The sequence below is a fragment of the Rana temporaria genome, assembly GCF_905171775.1.
Source record: "Rana temporaria chromosome 2 unlocalized genomic scaffold, aRanTem1.1 chr2j, whole genome shotgun sequence".
In the NCBI taxonomy this organism is placed as follows: domain Eukaryota; kingdom Metazoa; phylum Chordata; class Amphibia; order Anura; family Ranidae; genus Rana; species Rana temporaria.
Window position 1 is genome coordinate 822,558 of NW_024404414.1, and position 22,205 is coordinate 844,762.

At 44.1% G+C, this 22,205-nt stretch overlaps 1 protein-coding gene across 3 annotated transcripts in view; it reads left to right on the forward strand.

Annotated features, from left to right (window-relative positions):
• The window catches only part of LOC120921619, a 54,418-nt gene extending 32,530 nt beyond the window's left edge, over positions 1 to 21,888 (forward strand). For 2 of the 3 annotated variants that reach the window (XM_040334128.1, XM_040334127.1), the window contains exons 2-6: positions 8,059 to 8,406; positions 9,127 to 9,378; positions 13,448 to 13,675; positions 18,872 to 19,135; positions 21,115 to 21,888. In XM_040334128.1, coding sequence (XP_040190062.1) covers positions 8,059 to 8,406; positions 9,127 to 9,378; positions 13,448 to 13,675; positions 18,872 to 19,135; positions 21,115 to 21,308 — 1,286 coding nt within the window. In that variant the 3' untranslated portion in view covers positions 21,309 to 21,888. The remainder of the gene's footprint in view (positions 1 to 8,058; positions 8,407 to 9,126; positions 9,379 to 13,447; positions 13,676 to 18,871; positions 19,136 to 21,114) is intronic. The other variant, XM_040334129.1, reaches the window with a different exon arrangement.
• Positions 21,889 to 22,205: the final 317 nt, after the last annotated feature.

A 22,205-nucleotide genomic window follows, 5' to 3' on the forward strand; every position in this document is an offset into this window, starting at 1 on the left:
TTGTGATTTTAGCCCCACTATTTTTACACTGTCTAGGTTTGATAGGGGTCAAAGTACTACTCACATTTCCATAATTATTTAAAGTGGCAGCTTTATTGGTATTTATTCATCTATTCTAAGGGCGCAGTGGTGGGACTTCAAGTGTGGGCATGTGAAACTTGCTGACCATCAGTTGTGTACTGTGACATACTGAAGCAGAGCATGATCCCCTCCCTTCATAGACTGAGCCGCAGGGCAGTATTCCGAGATGATAACGACCCCAAACACACCTCCAAGACCACCACTGCCTTGCTAAAGAAGCTGAGGGTAAAGGTGATGGACTGGCCAAGCATGTCTCCAGACCTAAACCCTATTAATCATCTGTGGGGGATTTTCAAACGGAAGGTGGAGGAGCACAAGATCTCCAACATCCACCAGCATTGTGATGTCATCATGGAGGAGGGGAAGAGGACTCCAGTGGCAACCTGTGAAGCTCTGGTGACCTCCATGCCCAAGAGGGTTAAGGCAGTGCTGGAAAATAATGGCGGCCACACAAAAATTTACACTTTTGGGCCCAATTTGGACGTTTTCACTTAGGGGTGTACTCACTTTGGTTGCCACACAACATTGTAGATACAAATAGCTGGATTCAGAGAGAGTTATGCCGGCGTATCAGTAGATACGCCGACGTAACTCGGAATCTACGCCGTCGTAAGTTTAAGTGTATTCTCAAACTGAGATACACTTAAACCTATCTAAGATACGACGGCTTGCGCTGTCGTATCTTAGGCTCCATTCACAACTGAGCGACAAAACGCCTGAAGCGCGACGCTCAGATACGCTGGAGGGGAGAAATAACATTAATCTCCATCTCCACGCCGAACGCCGAAACGCCGAACGCGTGAAGCTCAAAAAAGTCCCGAACCCTTTTTTTGTTGCGCGTATTCAGGCGGCTTTGGCGTTCGGCATAGCCGACAATGACCTGTAAAAAACATTGGGTTAAAAACGCTGCGTTTTGTCGCGGCAAATCGCAGTACAAAACGCCGCAATTTGTCGCGGCAAATCGTGGTACAAAACGCTGCGCTAAGGTGTGAATGCAGCTTTAGGGTGCAATTTTTCCGTTGGCCGCTAGGTGCCGCTTCCGTTGAGTTCGGCGTAGAATATGTAAATGCCTAGATACGCCGATTCACGAACGCCCGTCGCAGTAAAGATACGCCGTTTCCGTAAGAGTTACGCCGCGTAAAGATAAAGCTGCCCCCTAGCTGGCCTAGTCAATGTTAAGTATGGCCGTCGTTCCCGCGCCGAAATTTGAAAAAGTTATGTCGTTTGCGTAAGTTGTCCGTGAATGGGGCTGGACGTCATTTACGTTCACGTCGAAACCAATACGTCCTTGCGGCGTACTTGAGAGCAATGCACCCTTGGATATGTACACGGATGCCGCATGCGCCGTTCGTAAAAAACGTCAATCACGTCGGGTCACCAATCATTTACATTAAATTTGAATTAGGCGCGCTTACGCCGGCCACATTTACGCTACGCCGCCGTAAGTTAGGAGGCAAGTGCTTTGTGAATACAGTACTTGCCTATCTAACTTACGGCGGCATAGCGTAAATACGATACGCTACGCCGCCTTAAAGATGCGGCGCTCTTACTGAATCCAGCTAATAGTGTAATTTCTTCAGTGTTGTCACATGAAAAGATACAAGAAAAGATTTACACAAATGTGACTGAGGGGTGTACTTACTTTTGTGAGATACTGTGTGTATATATATATATGTGCGCATCCATCCCTGTTCATAGAGATACAATGGGAGATGAAGAAAAGGAAAAAAATAGGGATATGGGCCCTACTCAGACTTTCAGTGGCACAGTAAACAATAGAGTATAAATGTTTAACCCTCCTGGCGGTATTCCCGAGCAGGCCCGGATTTCCCACAAGGCCACCGAGGCCAGGCCTCGGGGCGGCAGGGTGCCAAGGGGCGGCAGTGGCATGGAGTCCCCCGACGGCCGTAACATACAGTTGAGGGCGGTAAGTTGCTGTGTGGGAGAATTGAGTGGGGGAATCCGCTCGCTCGTTAAGTGATTGCGGCGATGTCGCCAAAATCACTTGTCAAATGTGTGCTGTTGTCTGTCCTCCCCTCCCCCCACATACCTTTCTCTGCTTGCTCTTCCTTCGGGACTCCTCCGTCCTCCCCCCGGCCGCGGAGTCCGTCTCCTGTCCCTGCCGCCGATGTACACAGTGAGGGGGGTGAGCTGTGCTCTTCCCAGCTCAGCTGTGACAGGAGTTCTAGCACAGCGCTAGGACTCCTGTTTTGGAGGTGACAGGGTCAATAAAGAGAACCTGTCACCTCCAATTGCTACCACACAGGGAATTGTTTTCTCCTGTGTGATAGCAATAAAGTTAAGCGAAAAAAAATGATAAAAAATAATAATACTTAAATTAAAAAAGTAATTAAAAAGTAAAGAATAAGAAAAATAATATTCAAAATAATAAGAAAATTACACAAAAATAAAAAAAAGTAAACGACAAGCTACAAAAAAAAAAAGTGATAAAAAAGTAAAAAAAAGAAACAAAAAACATTTGAACTAACCGTGCCGCCCCTGTCCCCTCCGGTTGCCATGCTCCGTTGATTGGGGGGGGGGGGGGGCGGTTGGCGGGGGGGGGGGGCTTTGTGGAACCTGGCCTTGGGGTGGCAGGGAGAGCAAATCCGGCCCTGTTCCCGAGCGTGACTCGGGGTGGATTTTTTGGGCTGAAATCGGTAACCCCGAGTCAGACTCGGGGTAGCTATGCAGAGCCTGCAGCGTGTGCTGCCTTACCTTGTTTCTGGATCTAGCAATGCCACCGCGCTGTGTGAGCGAGCGGGACCTCGCTCGATTCACACAGCGTCCTCCTGTGCCGCCGATCTCCGTTCCCTGCGACGTTACGACGCACGGGGGGCAGAGATCGGCGCCAAATTCAAAAAAGTAAACAAACACAATACATACAGTATACTGTAATCTTATAGATTACAGTACTGTATGTAAAAAATACACCCCCCCCCCTTGTCCCTAGTGGTCTGTCCTGTGTCCTGCATGTACTTTTATATAATAAAAACTGTTCTTTCTGCCTGCAAACTGTAGATTGTCCAAAAGTGTCCCTTTATGTCAAAAATGGTTTTAGATCAGCTAGAAAACAGCGATCATAAATTATAATCACTTGCAGAATTGTGCGATAGCGATTTGTGGGGAGATTCGTCATAAAAAATAAAAGTAATGACAGCGACAATTCTGCAACTGAGCACATTTCAGTGTTTTTGAGTTGATTACATTATTGAATAATTTTTATTATAATTATATTATTATTTGTTATAATTATTTATAATTATTTATTATATTATAATTTATAATTTTGTTTTTAAAAAAATGTCATACCCGGGATGCCTATTAGACTCTTGTTTGGTCAGATTTAAGTGAGTTATTCCTAAGAATTACAGGCCTACAATATAAAACGCCAAATTTCCTTGCAAATAAGGGTACCGCTTTCAGCACCTTTTTTCTGCAAGAATCATACCGCCAGGGAGGTTAATAGAATAAGAGAACCACATAAATGAAATTGAATACAAGGACAATACAAGAATTAAAAATCATACATAGGAGTACATATAAATGATGAGAACCTGAATGCATCAACGCGTTTCGCCTTGGGACTTCTTCAGGACGCAAATTCAGGAAAATATGGCGACCTTCATTCTTCATTACATATAGAGAAACTGGATATAAGAAGAAATTCTTCCGTCTCAGCCGACAAATCCAAATAGAGGAAGTCACAATGATAATTCAAGGTATCAGTAGGCTGGAATCCTTAGCTCAGGCGGGATATATAATACAGATCCCCCGAGTAGTAACTCTTATTAGACTGGGTACAAAATAATCCCCAGGAGAGAGCACAAAGAAAGGGATCTTCACATGTAGAGGGACCCCTAGAGATGTCTCTCCCGGGAGCTGAGGTCAGAGGTCCATAGGAGCATCGGACACACACACCACTCTTCCCAGAAGGATGAAGGTCGCCATATTGTGCCAAGTAATAGAGACAAATAACGTCTCCAAAGCGATCGATAAGATGAATGAATGTATATGAGTGTGAGAAATCTCAGAGTGATGGATATCGCTCAGACCCGTCAGGACTGTAGAAGAACCAGAAAATGTGATTGGAGAATGTCACCTCGTGTCAGCAGAAGGTGAAGCCAGAGCACTGAGGCCCCGTACACACGACAGGATCTATCCGACGGACCAGTTCCAGCGGACAGATCCGGTCGTGTGTAGGCCCGAGTGGACAATTGTCCGGCGGATCGGACAGTTTCCAGCGGATAAAAATGTCTAAGCATGCTAAGAAATCTGTCCGCTGGAAACCTGTCCGTCGGACAAATCCGGTCGTCTGTACAGACTCACCAGACTTGTCCGACCGACCACCATCCCTCGCATGCGTGGAAGTGATTCGACGCATGCGTGGAAGTATTTACCTTCCAGGGTCGCGCACGTCGCGGCGACGGCGCGGCCACGTTGCGACACGTCACCGCGTATGTTTTCCGCTGGGATTTTGGTCTGATGGTGTGTACAACCATCAGACCAAAATCCGGCAGCGGACATATCCGATGGAAACGGATAATCCGGTCGTGTGTACGGGGCCTGAGAGTTTCATGGAGAATTTCCTCTCTCAGAAAGAAGCAGGAAATAGAATGAGAGATGTGAATGAATGAGAAGCAAAGGGAATCCAACGCCCAAGTGAATCACCTTCTGGTACTACGTGATCCCATGATCCAAGTCTGGGGTACAAGACCGTCCAATAGTGCAGCAGGGCCGCCTGTCTGCTTCATGTGGGGGGTAAATATGCAACCGACACCTCCCCCGGGGAGACATGTGCGCTTTGTTTCATTATGAATTAAAATTTGGATATTTTAATTTTTTGGAAATTCGGATGTATCCGAATCTCCGAATTACAATAGTATCGCATTTAACCACTTGCCGACCTCCTCATGTACATATACGTCGGCAGAATGGCACGGACAGGCACATTGGCGTACCTGTACGTCCTCTGCTTGACGTGGGTCGGGGGTCCGATCGGGACCCCCCCCGGTACATGCGGCGGTCGGTAAGCCTCGGGGAGCGATCCGGGTCGAGGGCGCGGCTAATCGTTTATAGCCGCTCTGTCGCGATCGCTCCCCGGAGCTGAAGAACGGGGAGAGCCGTATGTAAACACGGCTTCCCCGTGCTTCACTGTGGTGGCGCATCGATCGAGTGATCCCTTTTATAGGGAGACTCGATCGATGATGTCAGTCCTACAGCCACACCCCCCTACAGTTGTAAACACACACTAGGTGAACCCTAACTCCTACAGCGCCCCCTGTGGTTAACTCCCAAACTGCAACTGTCATTTTCACAATAAACAATGCAATTTAAATGCATTTTTTGCTGTGAAAATGACAATGGTCCCAAAAATGTGTCAAAATCGTCCGAAGTGTCCGCCATAATGTCGCAGTCATGAAAAAGATCGCTGATCGCCGCCATTAGTAGTAAAAAAAAAAAAAAAAAAAATGAAAAATGCAATAAAACTATCCCCTATTTTGTAAACGCTATAAATTTTAAGCAAAGCAACCGATAAACGCTTATTGCGATTTTTTTTACCAAAAATAGGTAGAAGAATACGTATCGGCCTAAACTGAGGAAAAAAAAAATTATATATGTTTTTGGGGGATATTTATTATAGCAAAAAGTAAAAAATATTGCATTTTTTTCAAAATTGTCGCTCTATTTTTGTTTATAGCGCAAAAAATAAAAACCGCAGAGGTGATCAAATACCACCAAAAGAAAGCTCTATTTGTGGGGAAAAAAAGGACGCCAATTTTGTTTGGGAGCCACGTCGCACGACCGCGCAATTGTCTGTTAAAGCGACGCAGTCCCGAACTGTAAAAACCCCTTGGGTCTTTAGGCAGCATATTGGTCCGGGGCTTAAGTGGTTAAACGAATCCGAAATGCCGAAAAAAAAAATGTGGACGAAATTCAAATTTGAAAAGATTTTGAAATCGAATAGCTTTCTAATTTCCAAAGAGTTTAAAATAGAATTGAAAAAAATATATTAATAGAAAAGAAAATAACAGAAAATAAAAGAATAGAATATAATAGCGTAAAACTGAACAAAATAGAAAACAAAAGGACAGATTAGACTAGAATATAATAGAAAAAAATAGAATATAACAACATTGAAATAATATAACCATCTTCTGAAATTCGAATTTCAAATAGAATAAAATTAAAACGGAGTTCCGCCAATTTTTTCTTTTTTTTTCTTTTAAGTCAGCAGCTACAAATACTTCAGCTGCTGACTATTAATATAAGGACACTCCCCTGTCCAGGGCGCTGGCGATGTCGGCACCCGAAGCCGATCTTTCTCTCAGCTCTCGGGTGGAGGCGCCGCCATCTTCAGTAAGGGAATCAGGAAGTGAAACTTCCTGGTTTCCTATTGCGCATGCCTGAGTCGCCCTGCGTGATCCCACTGGTCCCTGCTGTCTTCTGGGACCTGCATGTCTCCCAAAAGACAGTCGGGGGGGACAGAGGAGGGGCCGAACTTGGTGTAGATAGCTGTGGATTCTGCGGCTATCTATGCCCGGAAGTGGGAGCAAATATCTCTATTAGACACGTATCTGCCCCCCCTCCCCCCTCTGAAAGGCGCCAAATGTGACACCGGAGGGGGGGTGGATTCCAAAATCGGAAGTTCAATTTTTGGGTGGAACTCCGCTTTATGTTCGAATACATAAGAAAAGAATAGAGTAGAAAAAAAGGAATAGAATGGACTATAATAGAATAGAAAAGAATAAAAAAACAATAGAATGAATATAACCATTTCCCAAATTTCTAATAGAATCAATTTGAATAGAATATAATAGAAAATAACAGACTAGTTTTGAAAAAAACAATAGAATAGAATATAACCATCTTCCAAAATTCGAATTTCGAATTTCAAATAGAATTTGAATAGTATATAATATAATAGAAAATAAAATAATAGAATAAACAAACAGAAAAATTATTACAATTTAAAAAAAAGCAACAGAATATAACCATTTCCCCAAATTTAAATAGAATCTATTTGAATTTGAACAGAATAGAAAATAATAGATTAGAATAGGAAGATGGTTATATTTATTATATTCTATTCAATTATGTTGTTTTTTCTATACTATTGTATTATTTACTATTCTATTCAAATTGATTCTATTTGAATTTTGGAAAATTATTATATTATTTCTATTCTATTTTTTTAAATGTTGTATTCATATTTCAGAAGATGGTTAAAAACCTTTCAATAAAATTCTATTCTATTTCATTCTATTATGTTTTTTTATTTTCTATCCTAATTTGTTCTGTTTTATTCAATTAAATGCAATTTTTTTTATTTTCTGTTATATTCTTTTTTTTTTTCTATTCTATTTTATTCTCCTTGGAGATTGGAAAACTTTTCAAATTCGAAAAAACGATTCGAAATTGTATTCGAAAAATGTAATCAATTTGAATACGAATGAAGCGAATTCCGAAAATGAATTAAACAAATTTAACAAAATGAATTTATGCAAATAACGAAACAAAATGAATGTTTTCGTTCTGCACATGTCTACCCCTCCCCTCCCCCCCCAGGCCTCTCCCAGGGTCACGCCGGCATGATAAATAGTGGGAGGCGTCCGCCGCCAAGTAATTGGAGCCCAAAAACGCCTCCCCCCAAATGAATCAGCCAAGATCGCAGCACAGTGACGCTGAAGAATGACGTCACACGTGCGGCCTCATGTGTGGCGCTGATGTGCATGAGGAGACACCAGCCTGCCCAATCCCCCAACCCCAGAGGGCGGACAAGGAGGTATAGGGGGCGGGGACTGGTGCCCATCGCAGCTCCCGGGTTCTAGACAACAAGCCCCTCCCACTGATCCAGATGTTGGATTTTTTATTGATTAGTCTCCTGGCATTCCAGATGGTTCTACATCAATGTGTGTTATATGAGGGGGGAGGGGAGTACACTGTGACCTGACTGGGATCTGTATTCTGTCTGTACAGGAAATGTCCCGAGTGTTCAGGAGGAAATATTCACCCGGCCGGGATCTGATCTTCTCCTCCCCATCAGACGTCATCTCACCCTCACCCATCCAGATACAAAGAGATGTGACGGGATTGTATGGAGATTTACAGACCCAACCGAATATTATGGCACCACAATATTTATACACAGGGGATGTACATTGCGTAAATATGAGAACGCACTCTTCCCCAATATGAAGATATCAGAGAATGGAAGTCTCATCATATCCAATGTGACTCCGGAGAATGACAGGATATACAGGGTGGATATATATAACTCTACAGGAGACATTATACAGAAAGATTATTACAGCGTCCATGTAGAAGGTAAGTCCACCCAACCCCCACCCCCAGTCCTAGCAGTGTCCTCCCCGCTCCGTGTAGAAGGTAAGTCCACCCAACCCCCACCCCCAGTCCTAGCAGTGTCCTCCCCGCTCCGTGTCTTTATATCCATACATTATATAGGAGAAGATCTGGGAGAGACGTAAGTACAATGTCCTCTGATTACTGCCCCATCCTCACCATTCCCTGTGGATTCAGATCTGCAGTGCTCAGCCCTCCTGAAGTTGCTGTGATCTGAACTGTGCTGTGCCTTCTGCTCGGGGTTCCCATGTGGTAGATGTGACCATTGATGGGGGTGTGACCGATCCCCAATACACACACTGACAATGGAGGGCGGAGCTTCTGCCAACAGCAACCAATCTGGTGTCACCTCTTAGGAAAGAGAAGTTTCTAATAGGAGTTTCTGTCATATTTCAGGTTGTCAGTAATATAATGGGCTTCTTCAGTAAATTCTAAATGTTTTGTCAGTAAAAAAAAAAGTTGTGTGGGGGTGACAACCCTGATGGGGGTCACGTGACTGAAGAAAATGGGTGTAATGTTAGTGGGGGAGGTGATTTAGTGTGTGGGGGAGGGGTGCACACAGACACAATCTATCTCCTCCAGTCTCCAGGAAGATGTCTGCACACCTGTTTATAGATAAGGATGGGGGAGGGGCATGCTGTGTATATATTGGACCTTATCAATGGAAATGATTGTCTCTCTCAGTTCCAGTATCGGTTCCGCTCCTCCATGTCTCATGTCTCCGGAATGGCAGCGCTGAGATCTCCTGCAGGGTGGAGGCGGGGACTAAGCCGAATATCCGTCTATCTGTGATTGGAGGATCCCAGGAGAGATATTCTGCATCTGCCAATAACATTACAGCCATTGTGGGGTCACCGGGGCCCTGGAACATCGCCTGTACTGTGGAGAATGGGGTCAGCCGGTCGGAGGAGAGCAGAGCCGGGGTCACCTGTCCAGGTGAGGAGACATCAGAAGTGGATGAGAAATGTCTGTAGATGACAATATAAAGGGATTTTATTCTCAGAGAATAGGTGCAGATACCCCCCCCCCCCCCCATTCACCTCTTGGGATGCCGTGTAATTTGTATGAATTATAATTTGTATCCCATCAGCAGCAATAAATCCCCAAGTAGCATTTTATGCCTCCCAGCAACAGTAGATTCCCCCAGCAATAATAGACCCCTCCTAACAACAATAAATGTAACAGTAACAATAGATCCACCCCTGCAACAATAGACTCCCCAGTAACAATAGATCCACCCCTGCAACAATAGACTCCCCAGTAACAATAGATCCACCCCTGCAACAATAGACCTTCTCCAGCAACACCTGATCTCCCAGCAGCCAGCAACAGTAGACCTCTCCCCTCAACAGTAGATCCCTCCCAGCAACAACAGACCCCCATCACAAACAAAATACCCCCCCCAGTAACAATAGACCTCCACGAGCAACAACTGATCTCCCAGCAGCCAGCAACAATACACCTCTCCCTCCCAGCATCATAAGACCCCCATTAGCAACAATAAACCTCCCCCGCTACAACAGACCCACCCAAAACAACAGATCACCATGACAATTAGGGATGAGCCGAACAACCCCCCCCCCCCCCGGGTCAGTTTGCAGCAGAACATGCGAACAGTCAAAAATGTGTTCAAACACGTGAACACTGTTAAAGTCTATGGGACACGAACATGAAAAATCAAAAGTGATCATTTTAAAGGTTATTATGCATTTATTCATAAAAAGTGTTTGGGGACCCGGGTCCTGCCCCAGGGGACACATATCAATGCAAAAAATTGTTTTAAAAAATTGCAGTTTTTTCGGATGCAGTGATTTTAATAATGCTTAAAGTGAAACAATAAAAGTGAAATATTAGTTGAAATATCATACCTGGGGGGTGTCTATAGTATGCCTGTAAAGTAGCGCATTTTCCTGTGTTTAGAACTGTCCCTGCACAAAATGACATTTCTAAAGTAAAAAAAGTCATTTAAAACTACTCGCGGCTATAATGAATTGGCTCCCGGCAATACAGATAAAAGTCATTGAAAACCCTTGCCCGGTGGTTGTGGGGGTCTGCGGGCGGGGGGCTTATTGTAATCTGGAAGCCCCCTTTAACAAAGGGGACCTCCAGATCCTGGCCCCCCCATGTGAATTGGTAAGGGGTACATTTTATCCCTACCATTTCACAATAAGACCTGAAGGGTCTGGTATGGATTTTGAGGGGGCCCCTATGCCATTTTTTTTAAATGGTGCAGGGTTCCCCTTAATATCTATACCAGCCCTGAAGGGCCGGGTATTAAATTTCTGGGGACCCCCACGCATTTAAAAAAAAATTGGTTTTGGGGTTCCCCTTAATATTCATACCAAACCCAAAGGGCCTGGTAATGGACTGGGAGGGAACCCATGTTGTTTTTTTCAATGACTTTTCTCTGTATTGCAGGGACCTGACAATTCATTAATAGCCACAAGTAGTTTTAAATTACTTTTTTTCCTTTTAGAAATGTCATTTTGTGCAGGGACAGTACTAAACACGGGAAACATGCGCTACTTTACAGGCATACTATACATACCCCCAGGTACGAAATTTAAAGGAATATTTCACTTTTATTGTTTCACTTTAAGCATTATTAAAATCACTGCTCCTGAAAAAATGGGCATTTTTAAAACTTTTTTTCGCATTGATACATTTCCCCTGGGGCAGGACCCGGGTCCCCAAACACTTTTTATGACAATAACTTGCATATTAACCTTTAAAATTAGCACTTTTAAATTCTCCCTTAGACTTTTAAAGGGTGTTCTGTGGCTTTTAGAATTTGCTGCAAACACCCCAAATTGTTCGGTGAACAGCCAATGTTTGAGTCAAACTCATGTTCAACCCGAACATAAAGCTCATCCCTAGCTATCATGAGCACTGGCGGTGTTTTCACACAGGTGTTTTAAAGGTGAACAGTGACTAGCTTGCCAATCACCATCACTTCCCAGGCCAGGACTGTCTCAGGTGAGATTTGCCTAGTCTTAAGCCTCGTACACATGATCGGATTTCTATCGGACAAAGCGTAGGACTTTTTTTCGAAGGGCGTTGGCCATGAACTTTTCTTGCATACTGTCACAAACTACGGTGAACGAGAGTGAACCACAACTGCGGATAAGGAAAGATTTCACTGCGCGTCTGTATGTCGAGTGATTTTCAGTATTGGACCCCAGGCGTCACTCTAATCAGAGAATAAGAGTTTGGGGGTTCTCTACATCATATCACTCACATACAGGAATGCATTGAGCTACTAAGGGAGGAGGTATAACACACCTTCTATCCTTAGCCAACAAAAGGTATATAGAACATGTTCAGTATTTTAGGGCGGAAGCCCGTATACAAGTAACAACTAATGTCAAGCACGTAGCATATGAAAATACTGTATGCAATTAGCAATGTACTTAAGATAGGCGACTTTAACTTAATTGATTAGAGAGTGTGTGCCCCTTTAAGACATTCCACAGCGGTCAGCTGAAGGCACACAAAGTAATCCCGTAATCCCAAGCAGCAGGATAGCATTAGATAAGCCAGATTCAAATACAGTACTTTGTAAAGGCTATATGTGAAGCGAGTAATTCTAGAGCAGTATAAGTAACATAGTGATACTACTTATCCATTTGCAGAGGATGAGTGTTGTCCAATAAGCAGAGTATCGTAGCAGCAATGGGATTCTTTAGTGCAGGGTCTCCTGGAGGAAGATATCTTAGGGTGTGCCCAGCAATGGCAGTATGCATGGCAGCGTGGATCCAGCTAGGGGATTAGCTTGATTGTGGCAGGGATCCGGCGTGGCATGGTTTCCAGCTCAGGGATAGATGGTACCAGTAGTTTTGTAGCGTGGCCGGCTACGGCTGACAATTATAGAACAGCGTGTATACTGCACGCTGTTCTGTTTATAGCAGAGAGGCATGTGTGCCGAAAAGAGCGTTGATTACGTTTGGCACTTCCGCACGATCGGACAATCCGACAACACACATTTGTTGTTGGAAAAACGGTCAGATTTTTCTACAACAGCCTGTCATCACACAATTCCCTGTCAGAAAATCTGTGTGTGTGTGTGTGTACAGAAATGCATCAGAAAAAAATCCAAAGTACAAACACACATGCTCGGAAGCAATGCTCACCATAACACAACATTAGCAGAAGTTTCCCAAAGGGTGGCGCTAAAGAGTTTAAAAAACACGTAGTTTTGTGTTTGTTGGCCGACAATTCTTTGCCGTTTGTATGCAAGACAAGTTTAGGCCTAATGCCCTTCAGGCAAAGGTCCTACTCTTTGTCCGATGATAATGCGATCGTGTCTACGAGGCTTTAGCCTGATGGCTGGCAACAAGTTCCTGACATCTGAAATGAAAGGACACAGTGGAGGAGACACAGTTGAGGAGCAATGTTGGAGGAGACACGGCGGAGGAACATGGTGGAAGAGGCACAGTGAAGGAGACTGATGGAGTCAATTCCATGAACTTGTTTTATCCCCCAAATTTATCCCTTTTGGATTTAAGTTCTAGTGATTGTTATTTATACATATACACAGTACATATATACTCACACCTCCCAACTTTTTGAGATGGGAATGAGGGACACCTATTAGCAAAAGTATGTGGCCATAGGACACACCCCCTGACACACCCCCTTAAAAGAGGATTCTACAAAAAAAGATTAATTAAATCCACAAGTGCTTTTTTTTACCACTAATATTCCTTTATATCGGCTTCTGGAATTTACAAATGTAGCAATTTAGAATTTGGATGAAAGGTTTATATATTATATAGATCAGACCAAAATAAGGGACAAATTAGGAAGAAAGAGGGACAGAGGGACTTTGTTCCATATCAGGGACAGTCCCTCCATATCAGGGACAGTCCCTCCATATCAGGGACAGTCCCTCCATATCAGGGACAGTCCCTCCATATCAGGGACAGTTGGCAGCTCTGTATACATTTCTGATTTTCTTTTTTTCTGCTTCTCTAAACTTCTCATAATGTGATTTCCCCTCCCCCAGTCCCCCTCTCTGACATCACTGTGACCTCCTCCTGTCTCCCGGATGGCAGCGCAGTGGCCGAATGTTCGGTGAAAGGATCAGATCCGCGTTATTCCTGGAGTTTGGATGGGAGATCCGTCTCCTCACACAGCCGGGTAACTCTTCCTCCGCCGGTCTCCGGAACCCTCCGCTGTGATGTCACCAATCAGATCAATCATCTAAGTAGATCCATCAACATCTTCTGTCCAGGTGAGTGAGAGAAATGTCTCCAGGATGAATTTACTAATAAAGATTTTACTGAGAGATAAATTATTCCAGACACAAAGATTACAATCCAGGAAATACATAACATAACAGAATGATCAGCTTCCATCAGAGCCTTTTACCTTCCCATATAGATCACACCCAGAGGTGTATCATGGATGGGGCCTGAGTGAAAAATTCTTAGAGGGCACAGAGACAACTTAATGCATGGGCACTCCTGGGCACAGGAACATGGGGGGCCCCACAATAATCTTTCATTACATCATATTTGCCAACTGGCCCAGGTTTGCTGGGACAGTCATGCTTTTTACTAAACTGTCCCAATATAGTCGTGTCCTGGGAAGCGTCCCGGAACCTATACTGTGCGCTCCTGATCCCAGTGTTGTGCCCTTCAGCATTCCCCCTGTACTGTGCCCTTTGTGTTGACTAGTCTTTGATTTATGGAATATTTTCCTTTTGTAAAATTGATTTTATTGAAAATACTAATGAATATATGTTTAATTCTATCAACTATTTATACATTGTTTCCTGGAAGTAGGTGTGTAAATTTGGGCAAACTGGTGGGGTACCAGCGCATTACTTTGCCCAGGGGCCCATGATGCCATTAAGATGGCCCTGCACAGAGAAGCTGTCCAAGCTGACAGCCAATAATGGGCAGTGGAGGTATTCCCCGCCCCACAGCATGCCCATTGCATACGTTCAGTTGCAGGGTGGGGAATGCCTCCAACACCTATGATTTGCTCTCAGCTTTGATAGCTTTCAGGCAGGATAGCTTGGGTGGTTTTGGACTTGCGTCACCCCTACCTAGGAGGGAACCCTGGACAACCAACCCTTCACCACTGACCACACCACAGAACAAGTCCTAATATATGCAGAGGGACAGAGATAAAAAAAACTTGAACAGAGACCCAACATTCAGAAAAAGAGGTCATACAAGTACATCATGTGAGGAGGACACCGGAATGAGCTGCTTCTAAATTTGACAATTTATAATTGTGAGACATTCTATTTTCCCCAAAAAAATCTACCAGGCCATTTGTAGATGAAGCCCAATTCCAGCTGAGACTTTTTATAAAATATTATACCAGAGATAAGAGTTAGATCTTCTGGCAGCTTTTTATTGCTGTCTTGCTCCATATTGAGAAGATTTTCTTCCACTTCCTGTGTGGTCACCATGATAGGAAATTAGGGGAAATCTCCCCAATGGCTAATAAGGAAGACAACAGCAGAGGAGAATTTATTATGAATAGAGTTGAGCGGACACCTGGATGTTTGGGTTCGGGACCGAACCCAAACCCGGACTTTGACCCCAACCCCATTGAAGTCAATGGGGACCCAGACTTTTGACTACAAAAATGTCTCTAAAAAACTAAGGGAAAGGGCTGGAGGGCTGCAAATGGCAGCAAAATGTCGGGAAGAGCATGGCAAGTACTCTGGAAATAAATGTGGATAGGGAAATAACTTAAAATAACATAAAAAACCTTGGAGGACGAGGTCCATACAGTTTTGTTCAAAATTATTCAACCCCCCTAAACAATGTACTGCACAGACAGTATATCACAGGGGACAGGTAGAGTGCTGGTGAAATGGGCAGAGATTCACCTATATATTTCTCAAATTTAGGGTCTTGCCCTAATTTTGAGACATTTTAAATACAAAAATAGTGTAAGCTGGTGAAATAGACAGCGACTCACCTATATATTTCTCTACCTATAGCAATAAGCAGGAAGCCAGCCCTAAACAACGTACTACACAGACAGTATATCACAGGGGACAGGTGGAGTGCTGGTGAAATGGGCAGAGATTCACCTATATATTTCTCCACCTATAGCAAGAAGCAGGAACCCAGCCCTAAACAATTTATCACAGGGGACAGGTGCAGTGCTGTTGAAATATTCAGAGTCACCTATAGATTGCTGACTGCCCCTATAGGAAAATTTCAGGAACCTGTCCCTGAACTATGTACTTGACAGAAAAACACAGTATATCAGAGGTGCAGTGCTGTTGAAATATTCAGAGTCACCTATAGATTGCTGACTGCCCCTATAGGAAAATTTCAGGAACCTGTCCCTGAACTATGTACTTGACAGAAAAACACAGTATATCACAGGTGCACAGGTGGTGGCAGGTGCAGTGCTGTTGAAATATTCAGAGTCACCTATAGATTGCTGACTGCCCCTATAGCTGAACAAAATTCCTAAACTATATGAAGCACAGCAGATGTCACAGGAATAAAGAGTGCTTGTTGAGATTTGTGGAGCAGGATACACCTAACACTGTCCCTAAGCAGCAGATTCAGCAGCCTTTCCCTCACATAAGTGAAGCACAGTGACAACGAGCCAGATACACCTAACACTGTCCCTAAGCAGCAGATTCAGCAGCCTTTCCCTATCATAAGTGAAGCAGAGTGACGATCTGTGCTGTGTGCCTCTATCTAATATAGAGGCTGGTCACATGATGGGTCACATGCTGCACTGGCCAATCACAGCCATGCCATAAGTAGGCATGGCTGTGATCAGTTCCCAGTCACAGTAGTAAAACGAATGGCGATTGGCTGCCGTGCAGCGCGCCAAAACATACCCGAACTCCGAATCCGAACCCAGACTTTTTCCAATTATTCGGGTTCGGGTCCGGGTTCGGAAAAAAAACAAAGTCCGTACCGAACCCGAACTTTATAGTTCGGGTTCGCTCAACCCTAATTATGAAGATATATTTTTACAGCATTGGCAAAACCAATATTGATCAAGGTAAAGACAAACAAACTACAATTATACTATACTCTCCTAGCAAATTCCCTGGTGGGGACAGGGAGCTGTCATTTGTGGTGAGCAGTCTTCAGAGGGGATTTTGTCATCATTTTTTTGACCTTACTGATTTATTTAAATAAAGTAAATGTCAAAAGTGATTTGCAATTTCCATAATTAAAAAAATTATAAGAATTAACCAGAGGTTCTCATTCATATAGGAGGACAGTTTTTGGGACCATTTCATTTTTTCTTATAATAAAGAGATTTAAGTGGACCCCCAAAACCACTGCTCAAGTGTTGTGAGTAAGAGGCCCTTGTCCTCATCAAGGGTAACCCCATGGCAGGGTACCCTCCCCATACTGAGGGCATATGGTATGGTTCAAGAGGGAGGAGGCACACTCTTTCTTCTTCCTATCCTGACCTGGCAGGCTGCCTTCTCTGATAAGGGTATTGTAGGCACTCTGCTGGACCTCATGCAATTTTTATTTTATTAATTTGTGTAGGCTCCTGCTTGACATCCATACCATGAAATCAATGTACTTTGAGGAGGACCCTCACACCTTTCTTATGTGTGATTGTTCCTTCATTAACACCTCTACCCGATTCTCTCCTAGGATAAGGGTCTGGTATAGGTGAAGGGATCCCCGGTCATCTGTTTACAAACTGAATTATGCAGCCAGGAGCTGTCATTTTCCAGCAATGTAACCCCTCCCCCTCACACCTGTTCATCTATGGAGCCTAGCAATTTTTGAAGTTCTGCTATAAACGTGTTTGTTCATTGTTCAGCAATCATTTGGCATTACGGAAGATAACAAGGTCATACATATATTGTTTTTTTTTAAGAAAAATGGTAAGATTTTGCTTAGCACCTCTTTTGTTGAGTCAGCTCGTTGAGTCACCTCGTTTGTTGAGTCAGAAAAATGGGAGAAAATTGCAATTTTAATATGTTGGATTTAACATGAGACATCCTGCAATTGACAGGTATGTGAAGTAGCAGGAGTTACCGATGGTCTGAAGAAGATGTAGTGCGCCATTTATCCGGGGGCGTGCAGGTGGTCACTGCATCAGTGAGTCAGGTGGGGGAGAGTTGATCAGGCCCCAATTTAACATCCGTTTGATGCCTTCCTTGAGCGTGAAGAAAGTGAAAGATTGATTCTGGAAAGTCACTATCAGTTTAGCCGGAAAGCCCCATTGGTATTGGACATTATGGTTTTGAAGGACTGCGGTGACTTGTGTGAATTCTTTGCGCTTTTGAGCTGTAGCAGCAGAGATATCCGTATACAAGGAGACTGAGGAGTAGGGCTCAGGTAATGAGGAGATGGAACAGGCTGTTATACGTTCCTTAATTGGAAAAAATTAATGCGCGACAGTACGTCTCGTGGGATGGATGCAGACAGATGGTTGGGTTTGGCGATTCTGTGTGCGCGGTCAATGCTCATGTCAGCTTGACTTAGCTGAGGGAGGAGCAGGAGGAATAGCTGATGTAGGCAAGTAATTAGTTCTGGAGGTTTAACGGCTTCTGGTATGCCCCCAAATTTGATATTATTACTGCTGGAGCGATCCTCTAAATCAGCCATTTTCACTTGGAGGAATCGGATTTCTTCAGTGTGATGGTCATAGGCGTCCGCCATTTCATTATAAACTGAGGTATGTTCTGTCACCACTTTTCCTAGGTCAATCAGGCGTTCCTCTACCCGATCAATTATATTGTGTAAGGTAGAAATAGATGAGCGCAGTCCATTATGAAAGTCTCTTTGCAGAGAGAGCAGCATGAGCTTTAGTGTGTGCTCAGATGCTGGCTGATCACTGGCAGGGAGGGCTGCTAGGAGTCTGAGTGATTTTCCTCAGGGTTTGTGTATGTCTGGACATCCCAGTGCTGCTTCTTAAGCAGAGGTTCCTTAGCAGGGGGGAAGTGCAGCCAGCTTACCTCTATCTAAAGGTGATTGCTGGGGAGAGGCAGGCTCTGATGTGAGACTTTCCATGGGCTCAGATTTGTCTGCAGGTCCCTGCATGACCCCTGAGTCCTATGAGAAATAACAAGGCACCGCGCCGGTGCCATCTTTGGATGATTGCATGGCCAGCTATGTGAAATAGTCGGTGAGGCAGTGCGGCTTGTGAAGGCTGAGGTATTTCTTCTTGGACATACCGTCCAATCACTGTGGATGCGGGCTCAGGTGTATCAGGGAGGGGGAGCCAGAAGGAGTAGATTTGTATTGGCTGGTGGTCCCCTCCTGTAGAGATCAACCAAAGCCTAGGCATCCGGATCACACAATTGGCCCCTGTAGGATCTTGCAGTAAAAGTTTCTGCAGTGAAGATATTTCAGGATTTCGGTGACTTTTTATGACTGTAATGGATTGGGGTGGATGGGGTATTATGGAGATCATATTTCATTATAGTGCCATGTTACAGATCTCTCATCTCTGTGTCTCTCAGTTCCGGTTTCAGATCCAGTGCTGGATGTGAAGTGTCTCCAGAATGGCAGCGCTGAGATCTCCTGCAGTGTGGAGAAGGGGAATGACCCCTCCATCTACCTGACTGTGATTGGAGAATTGGAGGTATATGATGTCACCGGATCAGAGCGGACAGTCCGTGTCACTGTGCCTCCTGTGTCACCACCCGATTCCTGGAATATCAGCTGTTCAGCAAAGAACGACATCAGTGAGAGATCCACCAATCAGACACAAGACGCTTGTCCAGGTGACGTGTGCCCTATCCCTGCTGAGTACAATCTATTAACTCTTATTTGACCCATTATAGAATAGAAATCTGCCAGATCCCCTGGGCTGGGCAGGAATAACTGAGATCTTATGATGTCATTGACCAAATATGGTAATTTCCATATATGGTAAATTATATCACCCAGAACACCCTCCCCTTTGTATACATTAGCTGCTATCCACCAGAGCGGTCAGTACACTCTACAATGTGTTTGATAATGAGTAGGGTGTCACAAATGACACGTCTACTTCAACGCAGGTGGTCAGACATTATAGCTGGCTACTGTGCACTTCACCTAGAGCAGCCCCCTTTCCCTTAAGGCAAGCAGGCCTACCGGTACTTAGTTACCCCCAGGATTTAAACACAATGCTATAGTGCTTGGCCAGCCCAGGCAGGCAGATTCGAACAGAGCAAACAACAGGTTACATGCAATTAGCAGACAGCATGGTTCAAAGTCAAGACAGTCCAGGTAGAGGCAGACTGAGTTCAGGGGATAATCCAGTATCTGTTCCAGGTAGAAGGGCAGGCTGCATTCAGGGGATAATCCAGTCCAATCCGAGTCAAACACAGGGGTTCCAACAACAAACAAGGCAGACTAACCGGGGCTTGGGCTAGAACAATACGGGTAGATCTGTCTCTATCACAAGCAAGGGATAGAGTGTTCAGTTTGCTTATATCAGGTGACTGAGCAGATCAATCACCTAACAGGTGAACACAGACAGGGAGGATGCAACAGCCAACACCCAGCTGCTGGAATAGGGAGCAGGAGCACTTAAGTGATCATGACATAGGGTGTCACATACCCCTTACTTATTCACAAAGAGGAAGGGTGTTATCTGGGTGCCCCCTCAATTTTATTGGGGGCGTCTAAATGTGAATAAGCCTCCGGCCTACAGACCTCCACAACCACTAAGCCAAGGTTGTGGGGAAAAGACTGTTGTCCTCATTAACATGTTGACAAGGAGCTTTGCTAGGGTAGTCCCTGCTGACAAGGCACCCTCCCATGGTGTCCAGTGTTTACATGGCTGGGCATTCTATTCATCTTTATCTTACATAACTGACAATAAAGGGGCTGGCCAATTATGATTTTTCACTCTGGAGTCTCCGGAATCTACAAAATTGTGTAATCCAAAATAGATATGAAAAAAACAGCTGGACAGACTGCCACTGAGAATCTAGAACAAAAACATATCACTTATCTAAAAATAATTCTATACAATTAACACACAGCCACATAGTCAAAAACACCTTACATAGAAAACTAAAGGAAAGAACATACCATGGTATCAGCAAACCCACTAAAATATAACCCACCATAACATATATGGGACCCTGCTTATAAGGTTTAACCCCTTGGCACCAGCTACCACCAGCCCTTTAAGGGGTTTGCTACTCTGGGAGGCCGGGGCAGAGCTTTTGGCCATGTGACCACTGTGATTGGCTGTCACGGCAGCCACATGATCGGAAGAGTCCCGATTGCAAGGAGCGATTGGGAACTTTCCGTGGCCGCCAGTTACTGTACCGGAAGCACGCACGGCACACGTTCTCAGCTCAGAGCTGCTTGTGCTATTGCATGTAAATATGCGGCCACTCGCAGCCAACTGGTTAAACATAGAACAATGGCTGGTGACTCTCTCACATAGTCATGTCCTCACTCGGCTCACTGTCATTGTGTGATGATAATCTGACCTTCTTCTATCCTCCATGTTTACTGGATAAGTTATTAAGTTACCAAGACAACCAGAATCTCTGCCCTGTTACCAGTGCTACTGTCCTGTTATACTAACAAAGATTTGGGGAGCACACCCTAAAAGATGCATTAAAGATGGTGCAGCCCTGTAATATTGTGTTCTGTCCTGTTATACTGACACTGCTGTACTGAAGATCTGACTGGATTTCATATATAATATTTACTATTCTGTACAACTCTCTCATTGTACCCCATTATCTCCATTTAGGAAAAATCCGGTCTTTGTTGGGTCACCTCCTGTCACCCATTGCGGTCTTTGTTCTCTACACTGCCCTCCTCATCTTTATGGTCAATGACCTGAGGAAGATGAAGAATGAGAAGAATCTGAGTGAGAGGAGGATGAGGAGAAGGGATCAGGTGGAGATGGAAATGGAACCAACTTACTACAATGATAGGAATTGAAACATCCCCCCAGATTGTCAGCCGGGAAATTGTATGAGAACAAAGCACACAGTATGTAAAGAAACTCCAACTGGTGAAACTTACAGGGCCACCAACTTCTCCAATTTCAGCTGATTCAGCAGGTATTGGTTGAAATTTGAGCCATCTAGGGCCAGATTAAGTCTCTGGCTCAAAGTTGACAAGTGACTCGAAGGATTGGTGACCATTGGTGGCTGTATCTGAATGTTTTCTGCTTTTATTTGTGATTAGTCGTATTATTGAACAGTTGCTTTTTTACTCTCTATATACAATATATTATTTTTTAAATGCAGATTTTGTTTCTTTTTATCTGACAACCACCTTAGAAGATACAGTAGATCTTTATTATTGATTAACATCAGAGCAGCGCTCTATGGGTAAAAGTCATAAATACTTATAAACCATTGAATAAGTAAAAAGTTAGTTTATTGCTCTTGAGAAAGGTGAACAACAACTGTCATGTATAAAAACTTGCGGAGGTTGCTAAAAACAGTCATAGGAGCAAATAGGCATTATAGATACTAGTATTAAAGTTGTTGTTCACCTTTCTCAAGTGCAATAAACTGACTTTTACTTGGTTTATAAGTATGTATGACTTATACCCATAGGGGCAGATCCACAAAGAAATTACGCCGGCGTATCTATTGATACGCCGGCGTAATTTCAAAATTCCCGCGTCGTATCTTTGTTTTGAATCCTCAAAACAAGATACAACGGCATCTCGGCTAGATCCGACAGGCGTACGTCTTCATACGCCTTCGGATCTTAGATGCAATTTTTTGGCGGCCGCTAGGGGGCGTTTCCGTCAAAATCAGCGTTGAGTATGCAAATTAGCTATTTACGGCGATCCACGAACGTACGCCGGCCCGGCGCATTTTT